Source organism: Macaca fascicularis, chromosome 2, assembly GCF_037993035.2.
Source record: "Macaca fascicularis isolate 582-1 chromosome 2, T2T-MFA8v1.1".
Taxonomy (NCBI): Eukaryota; Metazoa; Chordata; class Mammalia; order Primates; family Cercopithecidae; genus Macaca; species Macaca fascicularis.
In genome coordinates, this window is record NC_088376.1 from 163559079 (window position 1) to 163578087 (window position 19009).

Genomic DNA, 19009 nt, shown 5'->3' on the forward strand with positions numbered 1-19009 from the left:
AGCCTCCTAGGCGCTGCCTTGAGCTCATTCCCTCACCCCAGGAAGGTCACCCCAGCTCACTGTCAGTGTCTGTGTGGATGGCTTCCACGAAGAGGGCATCTCCGGCATCCAAGCGCTCCTCCACACTGGCGCTGGTGTACTCAGGTCCAGCGGGGTCCAGGCCTGTGAGAAGAGACTGATATGAGGGACCACTTTCCTCTCAGCTGCAGGAACATTCATGGACCCACCACACACCCACCACTTCCAGTGCAGATCGTAGAGCCTCCCTGAAAAGACCCAAGGGTTGGGAGAATTAGCTGAGGACCATCTTCGTCAGGAAACCCCACTCTCTGTTGTCTCTCTAGAGGTAACCTCTCAATGACCCAGTTTCTCTGGCTCTAAGATGAGCTTGAGGCTGCGCGTGGTGGCTAATGCCTGTAATCCCAGCACTCTGTGAGGCCGAGGCTGGCAGATCACGAGGTCAGGAGATCGAGACCATCCTGGCTCACATGGCGAAACCCCGTCTCTACTAAAAATACAAAAAATTAGCCGGGCGTGGTGGCGGGCGCCTGTAGTCCTAGCTACTAGGGAGGCTGAGGCAGGAGAATGGCATGAACCCGGGAGGCAGAGGTTGCAGTGAGCCGAGATCATGCCACTGCACTCCAACCTGGGCAACAGAGCAAGACTCCATCTCAAAAAAAAAAAAAAAAAAAAAGAGCTTGATAACACCAATTATTTGATAGAAGTTAATATAATGTAAAGCTTGTTACTGCCTTCATATAGTAACAGCAATAGCTACAATTTCTTCGAGCAGTAACTATGGACCAGGCTTTACGCCAGGCAGTTTTACACACTGTAGTCCTCACCATAACACAGTGATAACTGTGAATACTACTATTCCCATGTCTCAGTTTGGATCTCTTCCCTTCCCCTACAAAAAGCAGACCCTGCCACAAGAGTTCAAGGTAGATTTGGGAGAAAGTCTCAGAAAGCATGGTGAGGGAGTGGGAAAGCAGGTCAGGAAATAAAGGAAAATAGTAGTGAGTAGGATATCCCCATGGGCTTTCACCCCACTGGAGTGCCTCTGTGAGATTCTGTAAAACAAGACCCAGAATTGTCCCACTGAAAGGCCAGGAAGCTGAGGGTTTTTGCCATACAACTCCAGTCCCTTATTAACTGAGAGTGGCTCTGGAAGCATAAAGTCCTCCACACTTTTACATGTATATAGCAAAACTGTGTAAAGTTTATTTCCACAGTGGGCCAAGGAGATGTGGGCTGTTACCACTATTTTACAGATGTAGAAACTGAGGCTCAGAAAGAAATAGAAGGGGAAGTGCTTGCCAGAGCAATCAGGCAAGAGAAAGAAATAAAAGGCATCTAAATAGGAAAAGAGGAAGTCAAATTGTCTCTCTTCATCAATGAAGAGAACCCTAAATGTTTGACCAAAAGACTTCTAGACCTGAAAAACAACTCCAGCAAAGTCTCAGGACACAAAATCAATGTACAAAAGTCAGTTGCATTTCTATGCACTAAGAACATTCAATCTGAGAGCCAAATCAAGAATGCAATCTCATTTATGATAGTCACACACAAAAATAAAGTACCTAGAAGCACACCTAACCAAAAGAGCGAAAGATCTGTACAAGGATAACTCTAAAACCCCGCTAAAAAAAAAAAAAAATCACAGGTGACACAAACAAATGCAAAAATATTCTATGCTTTTGCATAATATTTGCCAAAGTATTCTGTATTCTATGCAGGCTTGGAAGAATAAATATCATTAAAATATCCATTTTGCCCAAAGCCATCTACAGATTCAATCCCTACCAAATTACCAATGTCATTTTTCACAGAATTATAAAAATCTATTCTAAAATTTATATGGCACAAAAAAGAGCCCAAATAGCCAAGGCAATCCTGAGCAAAAAGAATAAAGCTGGATGCATCACACTACCCAATTTCAAACTATACTATAAGCCTACAGTAACCAAAACAGTATGGTACTGGTACAAAAATAGATACATAGGCCAATGGAACAGAATAGAGATCACTGAAATAAAGAAGCACACCTATCACCATCAGACATTTGACAAAGTTGACAAAAATTAACACTTTTTTTTAGAGAAAAAGATACCCTATTCGATAAATGGTGTGGGAAAACTGGCTGACCATATGCAGGAGAATGATTCTGGACCCATAGCTCTCACCATATACAAAACTTACTCAAGAAGGATTAAAGACTTAAATGTAAGACCTCAAACTATAAAAATCCTAGAAGAAAATCTGGGAAATACTCTCCTGAATATTAGCCTTAGGCAAAGCATTTATGACCAAGTCCTCAAAAGCAAATGAAACAAAAACAAAAATTGGCAAGTGAGACTTAAACTAAAGACCTTCTGCACAGCAAAAGAAACAACCAATGGAGTAAACAGACAACCTACAGAATGGGGGAAAATATTCACAAACTATGCATCTGACAAAGGACTAATATCCAGAATCTATAAGGAACTTGAACAAATCAACAAGAAAAAACAACCCCATTAAAATGAGGGTGAAGGACATGAAAAGAGACTTCTTGAAAGAAGACATACAAGTGGCTAACAAACATATGAAAAAATGTCACCATCACTAATCATCACCCCGTGATATACCATCTCACACCAGTCAGAATTGCCACTATTAAAAAGTAGAAAATAAATAAATAGATGTTGGCAAGGCTGCAGAGAAAAGAGAATAGTTATACACTGTTGGTGGGCATGTAAATAAGTTCAGCCAGTGTGGAAAGCAATCTGAAGATTCCTGAAAGAACTAAAAATAAAATCACCATTTGACCCAGCAATCTCGTTGCTAGATATATACCCAAACAAAAAGAATTTCTTCTACCAAAAGGATACCTGCACTAGTATGTTCATTGCAACACTATTCACAATAGCAAAGACATGGAATCAACCCAGGTGCCCACCAATGGTAGACTGGATAGAGAAACTGTGGTCCACATACCCTATGGAATTCTACACAGCTATAAAAAAGAATGAAATTATGTCCTCTGCAGCAACATGAATGTAGCTGGAGGTCATTTTCCTAAGCCAATTAATGCAGAAACAGAAAACCAAATACTGCATGTTCTCACTTACAAGTGGGAACTAAACATTGGGTGCACATGGACACAAAGATGGGAACGATTGGCACTGGGGATTCCAAAAGGGGGAGGAAAAGCAAGGGGAAAGGGTGGAATAACTGCCTATCAAGTACTGATTGCTACTTGGGCAACGAGATCATTAGAAGCCCAAAGTTCAGCATTGCATGCTATACCCATGTAATAAACCTGCACACGTAAACCCTGAATCTAAAATAAAATTTTTTAAATAAGAAATTTAAAAATAAAAAGTGAAAAAAGAAATACATGGCCTCTCACATTGATATTAGAAATCATGCAATAATAACACACACCATTTTATACAAAAGAACCACAATAAATAAATTTTAGTGGTAATAGGTGACTTGATTGTAAGAACAAAGGCTCCATACTCCCCTCTGCTTGCCTTAGAGGAGACATTTTCAGGGAAAGCTTTTCTATCTCTAAAGCCTGGAGGATGGGCAGGGATGAATGTTACCTGTGATCTGTCCCAGCTGGCCTCCGAAGAGCTGTCCCACCATGCCCCCAACGTGGGCCCCCAGGCTAACACCAATGATGTGGATTGAGGATTCCGACACACCCAGCACCTAGAAGAGCAGGGGCAGTGAGCTCCCGGTGGGCCACAGAGTCTGCTGGCTTCGCAGTGGCAGGCTTTCCCCGAAAGCTTCAGAAGCCGAGGCCCTGGGCATGACAGAACCACCACACTTACTTTGGAGGGAAAATGGACAGCACTCTCATCATTAATCACTTCTTCTCTTCCTGGGCTTCCCACCCTGACAACCCACTCACTCTCCTTTTGGTGCCCAAAGTATGTGAGTAATGACCACGGCCATTCTCTCTTGAGGGACAACTAAGTACGAGGCCATCTGCATTCGCTGTCCAATGTGCCATGACACATTTTACAGAGGAGCAGTGGGAAGCTCAGAATGTTCAATAACCTGCCTAAGGTCAGTGCTGTGAGTGGCAAAGTCAAGATTTGAACCCAAGACCACCAAGCTACCCGGTGACTCTGTTTCCACCCTAAGCCTCCTCAGGCAGTGCTTTTGTCTTTCTGACCCTCTCTCCTCATACGCAGCCCAAACTCACCTGAAGCTCTTCTGCACCTACCAGGAGTTTATTGAGGAAAAGGCAGATCTTGAGGCTCAACTTAATCACATTTTTCACAGCTAAGAAGTAGACCCCTGTAGACCCATAAATCCAGTCCACGACAATCACATTAGCATTCGTTGCACGCAGAAGAGTTCTAATGAATTTATCAATCCAGGAAGGCTTTGTTCCTAAAACACTAGAGAGGGGCCCAAAAAAGGATGGAGAAATTACCCACCAAGTGGATACTCATTGTCATTTAAAACCTCTATTAATCCCAAACCCAGAAAAGAAGTCAAAACTAGAGGAGTTTATTACACAGCACTTGGAGCATAGGGAGGACACAATTCCAAAGTTGTCAGCCCTTCCGCCAGCACATATGCAGTCTTTGTGTAAATTATAAAACTTTGCCTTTTGTTCCAGGTAGAGGCAGCCTCATGCCAGGGTTCAGAACTCAGGTTGGATTTCAGCCCCATCAGCCTTTTGTCAGGCACCTTTGCACAATGCATAAACCACATAAACTGTATACATTGCATCGCTCCATTTGTGTTATTTGTGGAAAGGAAAAGATAGCTTTGTGCCCTAGAGTTAAGATTTGCAATCTTAATTCTCATTCTAAAATATAGGCTCTTTCTTTGTGGACATTTTCTTTTTTTCTTCTTTCCTTCTCTGTCTTTCTTTCTTTCTTTCCTTCTCTCTCTTTCTTTCTTTCTTTCCTTCTCTTTCTTTCTTTCTTTCTTTCTTTCTTTCTTTCTTTCTTTCTTTCTTTCTTTCTTTCTTTCTTTCTTTCTCTCTCTCTCTCTCTCTCTCTCTCTCTCTCTCTCTCTCCCTCCCTCCCTCCCTCCCTTCCTTCCTTTCCTTTCCCTTCCTTTCCTTTCTTTTCTTCCTTTCTCTTTCTTTTTCCTTCCTTGTTTCTTTCTTTCTCTCATTCACCCATCGATTTATTCAACAAACATTTATTGAGTATCTATGGGCCAGGCAGTATGCTAGGTGCTTTCCAAAAAATAAAGACAAATAAGATATCGTCCCTATCCTTCTGGAACTTACAGTATAATGGGAGTTTTCCAGGAAAAGGAAAATGATAGAAAAATGTTTAGAAATCTTTCCCAACAGATTGGGATCAGGAAATAAGTTTTCTGATGGCTCCCAGTATAGAAGCAAAGAGAGCACGCTCATGCGGGCAGAGGAGTGTGGACTGGGTGTGTGCCAGAGAATGGGGTTGCGGGATTTAAGAGCAGACAGAGTGCCTCGCCTGACGGAGCTCTCCACCTCTATTAGCTATCCCTGGGTTGGAGGTACACACTCAGCCTTGGAAAGTGGTCGAATGTAAGCTTTGCTAGAGGAGAGGCTTTGGCACAAGAGCAAGGAAGCAAGAAGAGAAGCCTAAGGAAACGTGGCTGAGTCCTTGGAGTCCAGGGATCTGAGAGGCAGAGACAGGCCAGAGATCAGGAAATGGTGGTCCTTTGTGCATGGCCTTTGTGTCTACCTTTTCATTGGGTGCCCCGAACTCTACTTGTTCCATGGTGCTGTTACTTTACCATATTCTCTCCCTCTTTCCTCCCATAAACCTTTCTCTATTTCTGGGCTTATTGATGGGCTTTGGAGAAAAGCTGTTCAAAGAAAGGATGGTGATTGGAATTGAGACTCAGTGACTGTATATTACAACAAAATGTGGACTGGAGAGTGTCAGAGAAATTGAAGAAGAGAACTACATAGCTCCATCACACCCATAACCTCTGGGTATGATGGAAGTGGCACCCACAAATGGAAGTTTCTTAGGTCATAAAACCAGGGAAGAAGTGAAGAAGGGGAAATACAACCCTGGGTAATAAAGGCTCTGTGTATGGAGATTTGTCCAGAGTCACAGACATGTACTGTTTGTGAGTGTGTAGACAAGACTGGCTGGGGAAGTACGATACATGACCAATAAGAATGAACACCATGTGTGCATGTTAACATGAGACCCATCAAAGACAGCAGGACATGAGGGATGGAACATGTGACCTTTGGTAAACTCATTCTTCCCTCTTGTTCCCCACTAACTTCTTATGGTATTATGGTTACTTGATCATTCGTAGCTGAGAGGTCCTGTTAGTTAGTTAACTCCCACCTGAATCCATGGATAATTAGTTTGGTTCCCAGAGTGGCATTGAACCCATAGTTTTGGAGGTCACTGCTTCCTTCTACTAGCTTCCCACAGTTAGGATTCGAAGGGACAAAGAGGAGAAAATGGACTTTGAGATCGGAGCCTTCAAAAAGGTTGGCGCTCTGGAACTCAGCGCACTTTGGCTGTGGGGTAGGAGGTGCATCCCCTGGAGGAAAATAAAACAAACGAGAAACATCCAAATGTGAGGTCATCTGTTCTTAGAAGGAAGAAAGACAACCTTGGAAGGAAGCAAGAAACAGGGGCCTGCAGTCATGGGGTTTATTATACATCACTTAGTGCAATAATCACTCATTTATTACAGCCTGCATCACTTCTGTAATGAAACTCTGTGAATATTTTTCATGCCTAAGGACAAAATAGCAAGAGAAGAGATATTGCTCAACTAGATGAGCTTAAAGGCCATGGTGAAATGGCTGTTGTTCTGGGCTGAACTGAGTCTCATCCCCCAAAATTCATATGTTGAAATCTTAACCCCCAATACTTCAGAATGTGACAGTATTTGGAGGTAGGGTCTTTACAAAGGTTAAAAGGAGTGCAACAGAGTGGGCCTAAATCAATATGACTATTGTCTTTATATAAAGAGGAAATTTGGACACAGACAGAGGAAAGACAATGTAAAGACACAGGGAGACAGTGGCCATCTACAAGCTAAGGGCAGGGGCCTGGAACAGATCCTTTGCTCATTGCCCTGAAGGAACTAACACTGCCAACATCTTGATCTCAGACTTCCAGCCTCCAGAACTGTGAGGCAATACATTTCCATTGTTCAAGCCACCCAGTCCACAGCACTTCATAATGGCATCCCTAGCAAACTAGTAGAGAAGTCTAAATAGAACCCTGGTCAGCCAAATGAACAGTTGCCCTGGGGACTAGCCTCACTCTAGTCTGAACACTCTGTCCCAGAAGGATTTCCAACCCCTTAGCCCCGCCTAATCACTTCTTGTCCTTATGAGCAGTCAAGAGCCCTGCCATAGCCTTCCAGTGCCCAGCCCATGGCCTAGAGAGATGGTAGAGAAGAGCCTTAACAAGCCCCATCTACTTCACAGCACCTTACAATAGATACCTTTACAATGGAAATTCTCTGGCCAAGATAACTGTAGGCCTTTAAAAAACACTGAACAGAAAAGGCAACGTGAAACTCCTGCTTCCCAGGGAGCTGAAAATCTGGCCCATTTTCAATACCTAGCATCCCACCCTGATCCCCACTTCTGTGATGCAGAGGTGTGGTCCCTGACTTCCATGCATCCCACAGGGAGACTGGCAGGAGCAGCAGGGTGCACGCTGACCCACAGAACAGGGCCCCACACAGCATTGCTGCCACCAGACAAAGTGATTCACAGAATCAGAGGTTCAGAGGAGAGGTCCGGATTGCAGACTTTGGTTTGTGTGGGCCCCTTTGTCAAGGAAGACGTAACTTTAGGTTTCTGGAGTGATCATCTGCTATCAGAGGTAACTGGGAGCCCATATACAACCGGGGTGTGGATCTGGGATGCTCTGGTGTATGGTGCTATGAGTGTGGAGAATACCTCAAGCCACGAGGCCTTCTGGAGCATCGCTGAGGTAGACTAGAGGTTTCCCCATCACTGCTTCTGAGCCCCAGACTTTATCCCCAATCCCCTTGCAGAGCCAGACCAAGCAGACAGGTTTGGAGGCTCCTGGGAAGAAGCCCACTCTGAGAGTGCGAGCCCTAAGCTCTTCAGCCTGCGGTTTGAACTCCCACAGCACATGAGAGAGCTAATGCCTGACTCCATCCTTTTATCAGCCTCCCCCAGCGTTTGGCTCTTTAAAGAAAAGATGAAAGAACTGTGCTTCAGCATGAGACGTGAACCACATTAATGAGTCAATCTGCTCTGTTGTTCACATAGGGAAGCCTGCATCCTTCAGAGAGTCTGAGTCCTTTTAAATAACCATAATATGTCACAAAGCAGGCCCAAATAATCACCAAAGAATCAATATCATCTAAATAAAATGTAATAAAACTAGAAATCAATAACAAAAATTATTTTAATATACATTTGGAAATGTAAAAACACCCCCTCCCATTTTTTCCAATAAGACAAGCCCATCCCATGTGCCTGTGGTATTTTTACCAGCCCACACAAAGAGAAGCTCCTGGGCACAATTCCTCATGGACATATATTGCTGAAACTTGTTCAAGATTTTTAAAAATTTTTTATATTCAGGTAAAAAAATATATAAATTATCATCTTTACCTTTTTTAAGTGTACAGTTCAGTGGTAATAAATACACATATATTCTTTTCTCCTCTTCATTCCCAACTCCTCTCCCCTTCTCAGCCTCTGGGAGCCACAATCTACTACTCTCTATCATCATGAATCCACCTTTTTAGCTCCTGCATATGTGTGAAAACGTGATATTTGTCTTTCTGTTCTTGGTTTATTTCACTTAACACAATGGCCTCCAGTTCCATCCATGTTGCTGCAAATGACAGGATTTCCTTCTTTTTAAAGGCTGAATAGTATTCCTTTGTGTATATATACCACATCTTCTTTTTTTTATTCATTCATCTGTTGATGGGTTCTTAGGTTGGTTGGTTCTATATCTTGGCTATTGTGAACAGTGCTGAAATACACATGAAAGTGCAGATATCTCTTTGATCTACTGACTTCCTTTCCTTTCTTTTGGATATATACCCAGTAGTGGAATTGCTGGATCATATGGAAGTTCTATCGTTAGTTTTCTGAGGAGCCTCCATCCTATTCTCCATAGTGGCTATACTAATTTACACTCCTACCCACAGAAAAACACCCTTTTAACCTTTTAAGGAATGTATGGGTTAAAGAATAATCACAATGAAAACTACAGAATATTAAAAACTAAATGACAATAAAATCAACACATATCAAAACTTGCAAAGAGTGGCTAAAACAGCACTTGGGTTGTTAAAATAATTACTTGGGAAGCCATTAGACTGAGGCAGCTCTAGTGCTTGAGTTCCTATAGAAGCTTACCAAACCTCAACTCATAGTGAACAGCTATGTCCTATGAGGCTTAAGCTTTAGCACTCAGAAGCTGCCAACTAACCTAGGGACCTTAAGGTACTGCTCCACTTTAATCAATCAAATATTTTCTTTGCCTTGCTCCATAGGCACCTTATAAAATTTCTTCCTCATACCCCTTTGGTGGAGCCCTGAGCCACTTGTAATGTGAAGCTGCCCAAACCATGAATCACTGTTTGTTCAAATAATCTCTTTAAAATTTTAATGCGCCTAAGTTTACCTTTTAATAGGGAAAAATGTATAACCTTACATGCAAATGTTAGGGGGGAAAAGGGAAAGACTCAGATTAAATAAGTTAATATTTTAACTCAGAAAAGAATACCACAGTAATCCCAAATAAAATATAGGGAAAGAAATATAAAGGTAATAGTTGAAATGGAAGATAGAAAATAAGGAAATATGAGCAACATTGGTAGCAACTAGTCATTACAATTTCTCAGGCTTTGCAAAGTTGCCTGGGATGTCTTTGACTCTTCCCTGTCTCTCACTTCCCACATACAATTGGTAAGTTCTGTTAGCTTGAACATCAGAATGAAATATTCAGAATCTAACCCTTCTCACCACCTTGGTCTAAGCCATCATCATCTCTCACAACCACTGCCATAGCCTGCAACTATGTTTCTTGCCCTCTCTTTTGGCCCCTTCAGTCTATTTGCAACACAGCAGTCAAGATTTTTCTTTAAGTCAGTCGAGTCACGTTACATCTCTGTGCAAAAGTGTCCAAGCCTTTTCACTCAGATAGAAACCTGAAGTCCTAACAACGGACTGTAAGGCCCTAACTGAGCTAATCCACCCCACTCCAAGAGTCCTTTGCCTTATGCTAAAATCACTCACTTTTGCAGCCAGTTATTCTCCTGGCCCTTCCTCACTCTAGATGGCTTCCTGCCTGAGGGTCTTTGCCGGGCCATTCCTTCTGCCTGTAATGCACTTCCCTTATGTATCTACATGGCAGTTCCTTCCCCTCCTTCAAGTCTTTGCTTGTCAAGTGCTCTCTTCTCTATTCTCACATCCTATTTCAGTTGTAACCTGCTTGTGTTCCTCACCTCATTTCTCTCAATCTTCCTTACCCTGGTCTATTTGTTAGCAATCATCACCTTCTAATCTACTATGGAATTTGCCAAGTTATTATACTATTGTCTATTGGTGGTCAGTCCACATTAGAATGTACTTTTGAACAAAGCAGGGGTTTTTAAAATCCATTTTATTCACTCTACTGCCTAAAGAAGTAGCTGTCACACACGAAGAGCCAGTACTCAAAACTAGCTCTTGAAAAAGAATAATGAGCTAGATGTACTTTTGATAAGACAGAATAAGAGAAAAAAGGGAAGGTACAAGTAAACAATATCAGGAATAAAAAGGGGATATAAATACAGACAGTAGATTTCCTTAAACCATAAAAAAGTTTATATGTACCCCAAAACTGAAAATACTGATATTTTGCTAGAAAATGGATAATTTCCTAGAAAAATGTAACTTACCAAAACTTAGTCAAGAAAGGAAAAACAGAAAATCAAATGTAAAACTATAGCATAAAGGAATTGAAACACTAGTTTCAAAACTATCCCTCAAAAAAGTCTAAGAAGCCTGAGAGTTTTACAGAGGAATTCTATAAATCCAGCAATCCCTAGCTTACACAGGCTGTTCCAGGAATAGAAAATGGGAGACAGGATTCCAGTTCATTCTATGAGAATATCTAACATACCAAAACTGCACAAGGACAGGCGAGAAGAAAAACTAAACGCTACTTTCATGTATGAACATAAACAGAAATCTAAGATAAGATATCAGCAAATCTAAATCCATCTGGGATAACAAGACCACAAAGTATATCATGGCCCAGCAGGGTTTGCTGGGTCAATTCTTTGCAAAGAATTAAAGTTTATTTTAACATTAGAAAAAGTACTAATGCAATTCACATATGAACAAACTAAAGAAGAAAAATCATATGCTCATCTCAATGGATGAGCAGAAAAAAAGAATGCTTGACAAAATTCAACACTCTTTAACATAAGAAAGGATATCTACTAAAAGCCTATAGTAAAGATTAGATTTACTGGGAAACATTAGAAGTATTCCATCTAGAACTGGGAACAGATGAGAAATGTCTGCTACCACTGCTTCTGTTAAATATTGTGCTAGAGGTCCTAGTCCTAACCACTGAAACAAGACAATACAATGGGATAAAAGTTATAAAGTTTGAAAAGGGAGAGAAGAAAATTGCCAGTATTTGAAGCTGAAAAATAGGGAAGCAAATTCAGATACTGACTCTACCTAGCCACCACTCCAACCAAAGAACAGTGACAGCTGAGTATCTGGCCAGGCTGACCAGAGGTTTACAAACAATAGAAAGGAGGGGTGAAGAATGAAATACTGGCTTGTCTGAGTCTGAAAAGAGCCTATAGTTTTCTGTTCTTGAATCTTTGACACTGAAGAAATGTTAGAGAAGGGTGAGTAAAGCCTGGTAACACCCATGTTACCATAATGGGAAGTGACTCTCAGGCATATATGACAGAGCTCCCTTCACCCTCCTGGGATGCTCGTGGTTCCCATGGGTGGCCTCTGTGATCTGTAAATGCTGGAAATGTGCTCCTCTACGCTGCCACCTGCATCTCTCTCAGCTGTGTTCTGTAGATTGGTATCCCCTATGTGCTTTTGTTTCATAGAAGTGTTATTTTGCTAAAACAGTTTTGATTGTGTGACCTGGACCAAGAACGGATGGGTGCTCTGGCAGTGACAGAGTTGGCACAAAACCATATCAGACACTATCAAATGTGGAGATGACAGAGGAACCATTGGTGCATGTGTCGGGAAGTGGGTGCCCTTCTCCAGGCTCCTCGGGAGGACACTGCAGGAGGGGAGGAGGGCGGAGGCCCCCTCCCAGTAGCTGACTTGAGGGTGGCTCTGCCATGCATGCAGGGTGCAGTACCACCTTCAGGTCCAGGCTGGCCTTGGAGAGGTTGGTGTCACAGGCTGCTTCTACTCAGCTGTCTCTGCCACCAGCTCAGCACTATGGGCCCCTGAACTTCCTGCCACCCCCTTGAGCCCTGGGCTCCCCACAGACAGAGCTGTGCCATCAGATGACCTGTGGATTGAGGCATCAGCAGCCAGGAGTGTCTTTGAAATGGGCCAACCTCTGGAACCCTTCTTTGGCTGAATTGTTTCAGGATGAGTGTCATTTAATCAATCTGCCCTAATGTCAGGAAGTAGAGATGAGGACTGCAGGCCGCTCAATTTCTTTCTTCTCAGTTACCAAGACCTTTGGCTTATTGAATGTGTCCTGTGTGTCAGGGCCTGGGTGAGGCTCTGGGGATTCCAGGATGAAGAAGACGCCAGCCATAACTGTCCTTTGGGAGCTCAAAATCTAGCGGAGAAGGGGAAAATAAGCCGGAAGCCCCACAGCAAATAGGGATGTAAGATCTGTGACCAGGAAACATAGGTACTGAGAGAACACACAGAAAGGCCATCTACCCCAGATGGAGGAAGACTTGTGCACCCATCTGGAGGAGAGGACTCCTGAGCCGGCCTGGAAGCTCAAGGGCCAGGTTGATCAAGGAGCTCAACAATCTCAAGCTCCATAGTCCAAGGAAAAGCTGGGTGTGACTGGGGTTGCCATGAAAGATTGTGTGGGCACACAGTCAGGAAAGTGAGTGGAGGCTGAACTTCCAAGAGGCCCATGTGGGTCAGCTACTGCCCTTGTGTGACAGCAGGCACCTGGATACCTCCTGAACCTCCTCCCTCCCGATCATTTGAGCTCTTCCTTTCCTTTACCTTGAGCTCTCTGCAACCGGCATCCTCTTTATTTCCACCTACTTCATCTAGGCTGTCTGAAGACAATTATATCCTTTTTCCTTTTCCCTTTGGCATATTTCTATCCCTGCCAGCCACACACACATACACACACACACACACACACACACACACACACACTCTTCTATCTCTGCCTATCCATCAACTTACTTACTTTCTGAGATAGCCCTGCTAAAAGTAAGAATAAGGAACATTAACTAAATAAATATTGTTGCTGTTGACAGTGGGAAAGGAAGAGAAGCAGATGGGAAATAGAGAATACTTCCCTGGGTAAGTGTGAAAAGAAAGACACGAGAGACAAAGGCAAGAGGACAGGGCAAGGAAACACCCAGGTCCTGCTAACATGTTTTCATAAGCCCACTTCCTGCCCAGAACATCTAGAATGGTTCCCACATATGTGGTTGGAACCTGATCAGCTTCTGCCCTGATCCTAACCCTGCTACCTGGTTCCGAATTTCTGAGCTTCTCTTATCTGTGTGACAGAGGCCCCAGGCTTACCGGACAGATGAGCTTCCAAAAAGAGTTTGATGCCAATTTACTATTAGTCCTCCCACTCCTCAACCTTCAAACCAGGACAACTAGCAAATGCCTTCCAGCCCCTAAGGAGGCCTGGGGCTCCTGAGCAGGGACAAAGTGGGCCTGCCAAGCCCACTTCTCAGAATGGGACCCACAGCTCTCCTAGGCGATACCTCCCACCTTCTCTCCAAGGTGGCTCATGACAGCCCTGCTCCCTCCACTTCCATCAGCCTAGACAACCATTTGCTAATAGTAAAATCGTAAGGGAATGAGCAACTGCAAAAGTCAGACCCTGTGCACCGATGATCTCATTCAGTCCTTACAGCATTCCTATCTGGTAAGGATCATCTCCAACTACAGGTAAAGAAAGCCACTTCCTCAAGGTCACATAGCTACAAAGAAACAGAGCCAGGATTCCAGTCAGGGTTAGCCTGACCCAGACAGAGCCTACTTCCCATCAGCTCAACCCATTGCCTCCTCTAAGCAGCAATGCAGCAACATTCACTGGACATCTGTGGTATACAGAGCACAGCACTAAGTATGCTAAAAGAGACAGAAACCTCAAATCCTCGCCTTTTAGGAACAAATAATTGAGGTAGGAGAAAGCACATACAGAGCTCAACAGCACCTCTGAGAAACCACCCATGAGTGCAAGGAGAGCATGCAGTCACCTAAGTGGAACTTTGTAACAGGGAGGGGTGTCGAGCAGAAAAATAATGAATACAAGGGAGATAGGAATACAGAAGCCCCCTTGGAAGATGCAAAGAACAGAAATCAATCCAAAGGTGATGTGAGCAACTCCAGGCAGAAGCAATGACATATTCTAGAGCCAGGGAATGAGAACTAAATGTCCGGCAGAGAAGAAAGAAAAGCAGCCTGCTGTTGGGAGCAGAGGAAGGGGATTTTTCTAAGGGTGAGGTCACCACCAGAGTGAGAAGAAGTCTCCTGAGAACTTCTGAGAACCCAAAGCAGGGCAGGTTAATTTGCTATGTTAGGCAAGTGGGATCAGTGCGTCAGTTCTTTACTGGGGAAAGATAAATGCAAATTGGCATCTGAGGGAAGTTTTCCTAGGGGCATCTGGGGTTAGCAGGGACTAGTTCCCATCACCCAGCTGGGATGACGAACCACTTGAGTTAGGTTGCCGGATTAGAAAGGACATCTAACAATCTCAGTGACAAAATCATTATTAGTTTGGAAAACCTACATTTTAAAATTAAATATATCTTAGAATGGTGGATATTTATGGGATGAAAAATGAATATCTTAGAATTAACCAAATTTTATTTTCTTACAGTGAGTCCTGGCTTGTGCAAGGTGAAAGGGGTTTTTTATGTGGGTTTTAGAAAAAATGAGTCGGATAACCAGGGAAAGTTCAGGTTCTGTGACCTGTTTACCATCATTCTGATTATGATAAAAGGGTTTTTTTCCCCCCCCCTACTCTTTTAAATTCACCTCAGAAGAGGCAAAAGGCTTTTAGGGGACCTTCCAAAAGTTGGTACTGCATAAGTAGTTGGAGATATATGATCATTGGCTGAAATAAGTTCCTCCCAAGGCCTGAGCCCTGGCTTACCTGAACTTCCAACGCTGAGCCACAAAAGTAGGCCCCCCACCCAGAAGCGGCTCTTCCAGGGACCTGGGGGCATTGCTGAGCTGGAAATCTCAGAGCTGGTATGGAGTAATTCCCTAAAGCCAAAGAGATCACATAACCCAGCCTCTCAGAAAACACCCACGTGGATTTCACTAATCATTAACTAGCCTCATGACCTGAAAAGGAAAAATAAATTCTTCCTTATTTATTTAAATGCCAGAGTTTTCGGTTTCTTCTTCTCAATGAAAATAAATACACTTTCTTTTTTGTTAACCAGAGTGCATTGAAACACACTGTCCTTCCTCTTTGAGCCAAACATGATCAGGAAACTATTTCCTGCACCTCTCCCACTTCCCATGATAGGATGTTACTAATAACCAAGGCAGAAGACCTTCATCTCTGGGTGACCAGAAACCCCTCATCGTGTTGGAATTATCTGTGGACATGTGTGTCTCCCTAGAAGATTCTGAGTGACTTGAAAGCAAAGGCTTTCTCTTTTCATTTTTTAATCCGCAGTGCCTAGCACAGGACTGAAATAATAATATATTTTAAGTGTCCATTTAATGGACAGAAGGGAAGAAGATAAAGTTTCCCTCTGGAGAGTACTATCATTTTGTAGAATCTTGGGGCTAGAAGTCAAGTCCAGCTTTGGAGATGTTCAACTTCCTGAATTCACAAAGAAACTGAATATTAGAAAAGAAAATGACCTATAGAGATCACATTGGTGGAAGTGGCAGAGCCGGGCCTGGAACCAAGGTGGTTCCAGCACCATATGGCCTCTCCACCCAAAGGAGTGGCAGAAACCACAGAACTATTTCTAGGCACGTCAGTGGGGCTGGGGCGGAGGGCGGGGCACTTGTCTGCCATTCCCTAAATCATAACACATTGCTGTTAGGCAGACAGCCCACCAGCAGGGCCAGGATCATCTTTTCTGAACAATAACTCTCTGAGGTGAGTATGAATAACTACTGTATTAAGTACAAATTACTTAACTGTGATAATTACACAGTTAATAATCACAGATAGTACAAATTACTTCTCTGTGACAGAAGTTAAGTAATGTGTATTAAGTACAAACATTTGTGTTTTACACAGCTGGTAGGGCACAGAGAATTTAAGTCATTTGCCTGAGATCATGCAGAGCTGTGATTTAAAGCAGGATGAGCCAGCCTCAGAATCCATGGTCTGAGCAATGATACTGTACAGCAACAACTCCTGAAGAGGCACTGGGACCATGCCATCATGGCTGAACACAGGATACGATTATTTTGGAGGGGCTAGCCCTTACTTCCCCTTGTGCGCACGATCTCACTGCTCAAGTGTTGCTGCAACCAGGAAGGAGTGTGGCAATAAGTAGGGCACAGCAGAGGTCACTACTGAAAGCAGTCTTGATGTTAGAGATGAAGCCGAGTGTATGAGTTTAGGTCCTCGGAGAAGAAGATGCCAAGATAAGACAAGATATACAAGAGATTTATCGGACTAACACCTGTAAAGAATAAAAGGTGCTAGAGAAGGCAGGAAGAGCCTTTAGGTTGTGGTGCACATCTGACACCTGTGAAAGAGAACGGGCAGGAAACAGAGGATTACATAGGAAGAATCTCGTGCTGCAGCACAGTTTCTAGAATATTCTGATCAGGCCAATGGGGACTCCTCAGGCCAAAGTCTTTTGTGACAGCAGATCAGTGTTTTGTAGAAATGAGCCTGCATTAGCAGCCACATCCTGCTTAGTCATTAGCTGGGGTCAACCTCCCCACAAAGACAGAGGTAGATTCAGAAGGCAGCAGCTGGAGCTGTCAGTCAATCATTTTCCTACAGCAGGAGACCTGAGGGCTGTTTTCCTGGCCGCCCACACCGTGGCCAGAGATAGTTAATCCCGGGTGCCCTTGTGCCTGGCATGAACACAGCTGACACTGAGAGAGCACTTTCACTTTCTTTCACATCCAACATCTAGCACAGTGCTCTCCGAGCGGGGTCAGAGTGGTCCCTTCCAGAACCACCTGCCTCACAACCATCCAATTGACTTGGGACAGACTGCTGGACCCACTCCAGACACACAGAATGAGAATCTTTGGAACAGGGCCCAGGACTCTGCAGCTCCAGCAGGCTCCTCGGGTGATTGCTAGAACCACTAGCCCTCTGTTAATACTTACAACAACCATGTCCATTTCACCAGTGGAGAAACTGAAGCTCAGATAGGCCAGGGGCCTAGGGACACTGCTTGAGAGGGCCAAGGCGAAACAAGATATGCAAGAGTTTTACTGGACTAAACCTCGTCCTTCTGAAAAGTGAGATTACATGTTTTAGAAGGTGAGGATGAGACCCTTCTACCTGGAGACACTGAGAGAGCCACAGTTCATATTCAGTGTATGCTGTCTGTCTCCCCCAAGGAGAACGTCAGCTTCAGAAGGGCAGAGTCCTGGCCTGTTTTGCTCACTGAGATATCCCAGTACCTAACACAGTACTTGCTACACAGTCAGTGGTCAATAAATATTTGCTAGGGGAAGGCATTGTTCAACTGGTAGGGTGTGCTGGTCAGTCCCCACCCCTCTTTTAGAGAGGGGGTCCTACTCACCCATTTTAAAGTGGAGTCAGATGGTTCTACTTGCCTAGGATCCAGGTACACAAGGAGCAAGTGACCAGGGAATCAATGTTCAAAATTCTGAAATGCAGTGGTGTGATAATGGCTCACCACAGCCTCAACCTCTTGAGCTCAAGCAGTCCTCCTGCCTTGGACTCCTGAGTAGCTGATACTACAGGTGCACACTACCACACCCAGCTAATTTTATTTATTTATTTGTTTGTTTGTTTGTTTGTTTGTTTTTGAGACAGGGTCTTGCTCTATCACCCAGGCTGGAGTGTAGTGGTATAATCTCAGCTCACTGCAGCCTCAACCTCCTGGCCTCAAGTGATCCTCCCACCTCAGCCTCTCAAATAGCCTGGAGTACAGGCGCCTACCACCATTCCTGGCTAATTTTTTAAAATCTTTTTGTAGAGATAGAGGTCTCGCTGTATTGCTCACGCTGATCTCAAACTTCTGGTCTCAAGCAATCTTCCCATCTCAACTTCAAAGCATTGAGATTAGAGGTGTGAGCCACCATACCTGGCCTAACATGCATTTTTTAATAGCTCTACACATATACACTTTTTTAAAAAATAGAAAAACACGGTTAAAAATAAATCTCCATCTCCTTCCCCCAGGTTTCCCAGATCCTACAGAAATCAGGCAATGTCATTGTTTCCTTGCACATCCTCCTAAAGATATTCTATCTCATGCTTTTTAGATTTTTACACCCTTCTTTTGACCTACTACTTTTTTTTTTCTTTTTTGACAGTGTCTTGCTCTGTCACCCAGGCTGAAGTGTAGCAGTGCAATCATGGCTCACTGCAGCCTTGGCTTCCTGAGCTCAAGTAATTCTCCCACCTTGGCCTCCCAGGTGGCTGGTACAGGCACACACCACCATGGCCACCTAATTTTTCTTTCTTTCTTTCTTTCCTTCTTTTTTTTTTTTTTTTTTTGTTTTTGTAGAGACAGGGTTTTGCCATGTTGCCCAGGCTGGTCTTGAACTCCTGGGCTTAAGTCATCTTCCCGCTTTTGCCTCCCAAAGTGCTCAGACTCTAGGTGTAAGCCACGCCTATTCTTACACAAACTCTTTTGAACCTTGAGTTTCACACTAAACAAAATACTTTGGAATTGCCTCATTCTTCTTTTA

General features: G+C 43.5%; 1 protein-coding gene across 4 annotated transcripts in view; it reads right to left on the minus strand.

Moving 5' to 3' along the window:
- PLA1A (phospholipase A1 member A) overlaps window positions 1-15383 on the minus strand; it is a 32936-nt gene extending 17553 nt beyond the window's left edge. For 2 of the 4 annotated variants that reach the window (XR_012431673.1, XM_005548060.5), the window contains exons 1-5: window positions 15282-15383; window positions 6312-6513; window positions 4223-4400; window positions 3594-3702; window positions 61-162 (exon numbers count right to left, since the gene is read on the minus strand). Coding sequence is in view for 3 of the 4 variants with exons in the window: in XM_005548060.5 (XP_005548117.2) it covers window positions 61-162; window positions 3594-3702; window positions 4223-4400; window positions 6312-6513; window positions 15282-15354 (664 nt within the window). In the remaining variant the exon portion in view is untranslated. The remainder of the gene's footprint in view (window positions 1-60; window positions 163-3593; window positions 3703-4222; window positions 4401-6311; window positions 6514-15281) is intronic. The other 2 variants (XM_045384679.3, XM_074033381.1) reach the window with 2 other exon arrangements.
- Window positions 15384-19009: the final 3626 nt, after the last annotated feature.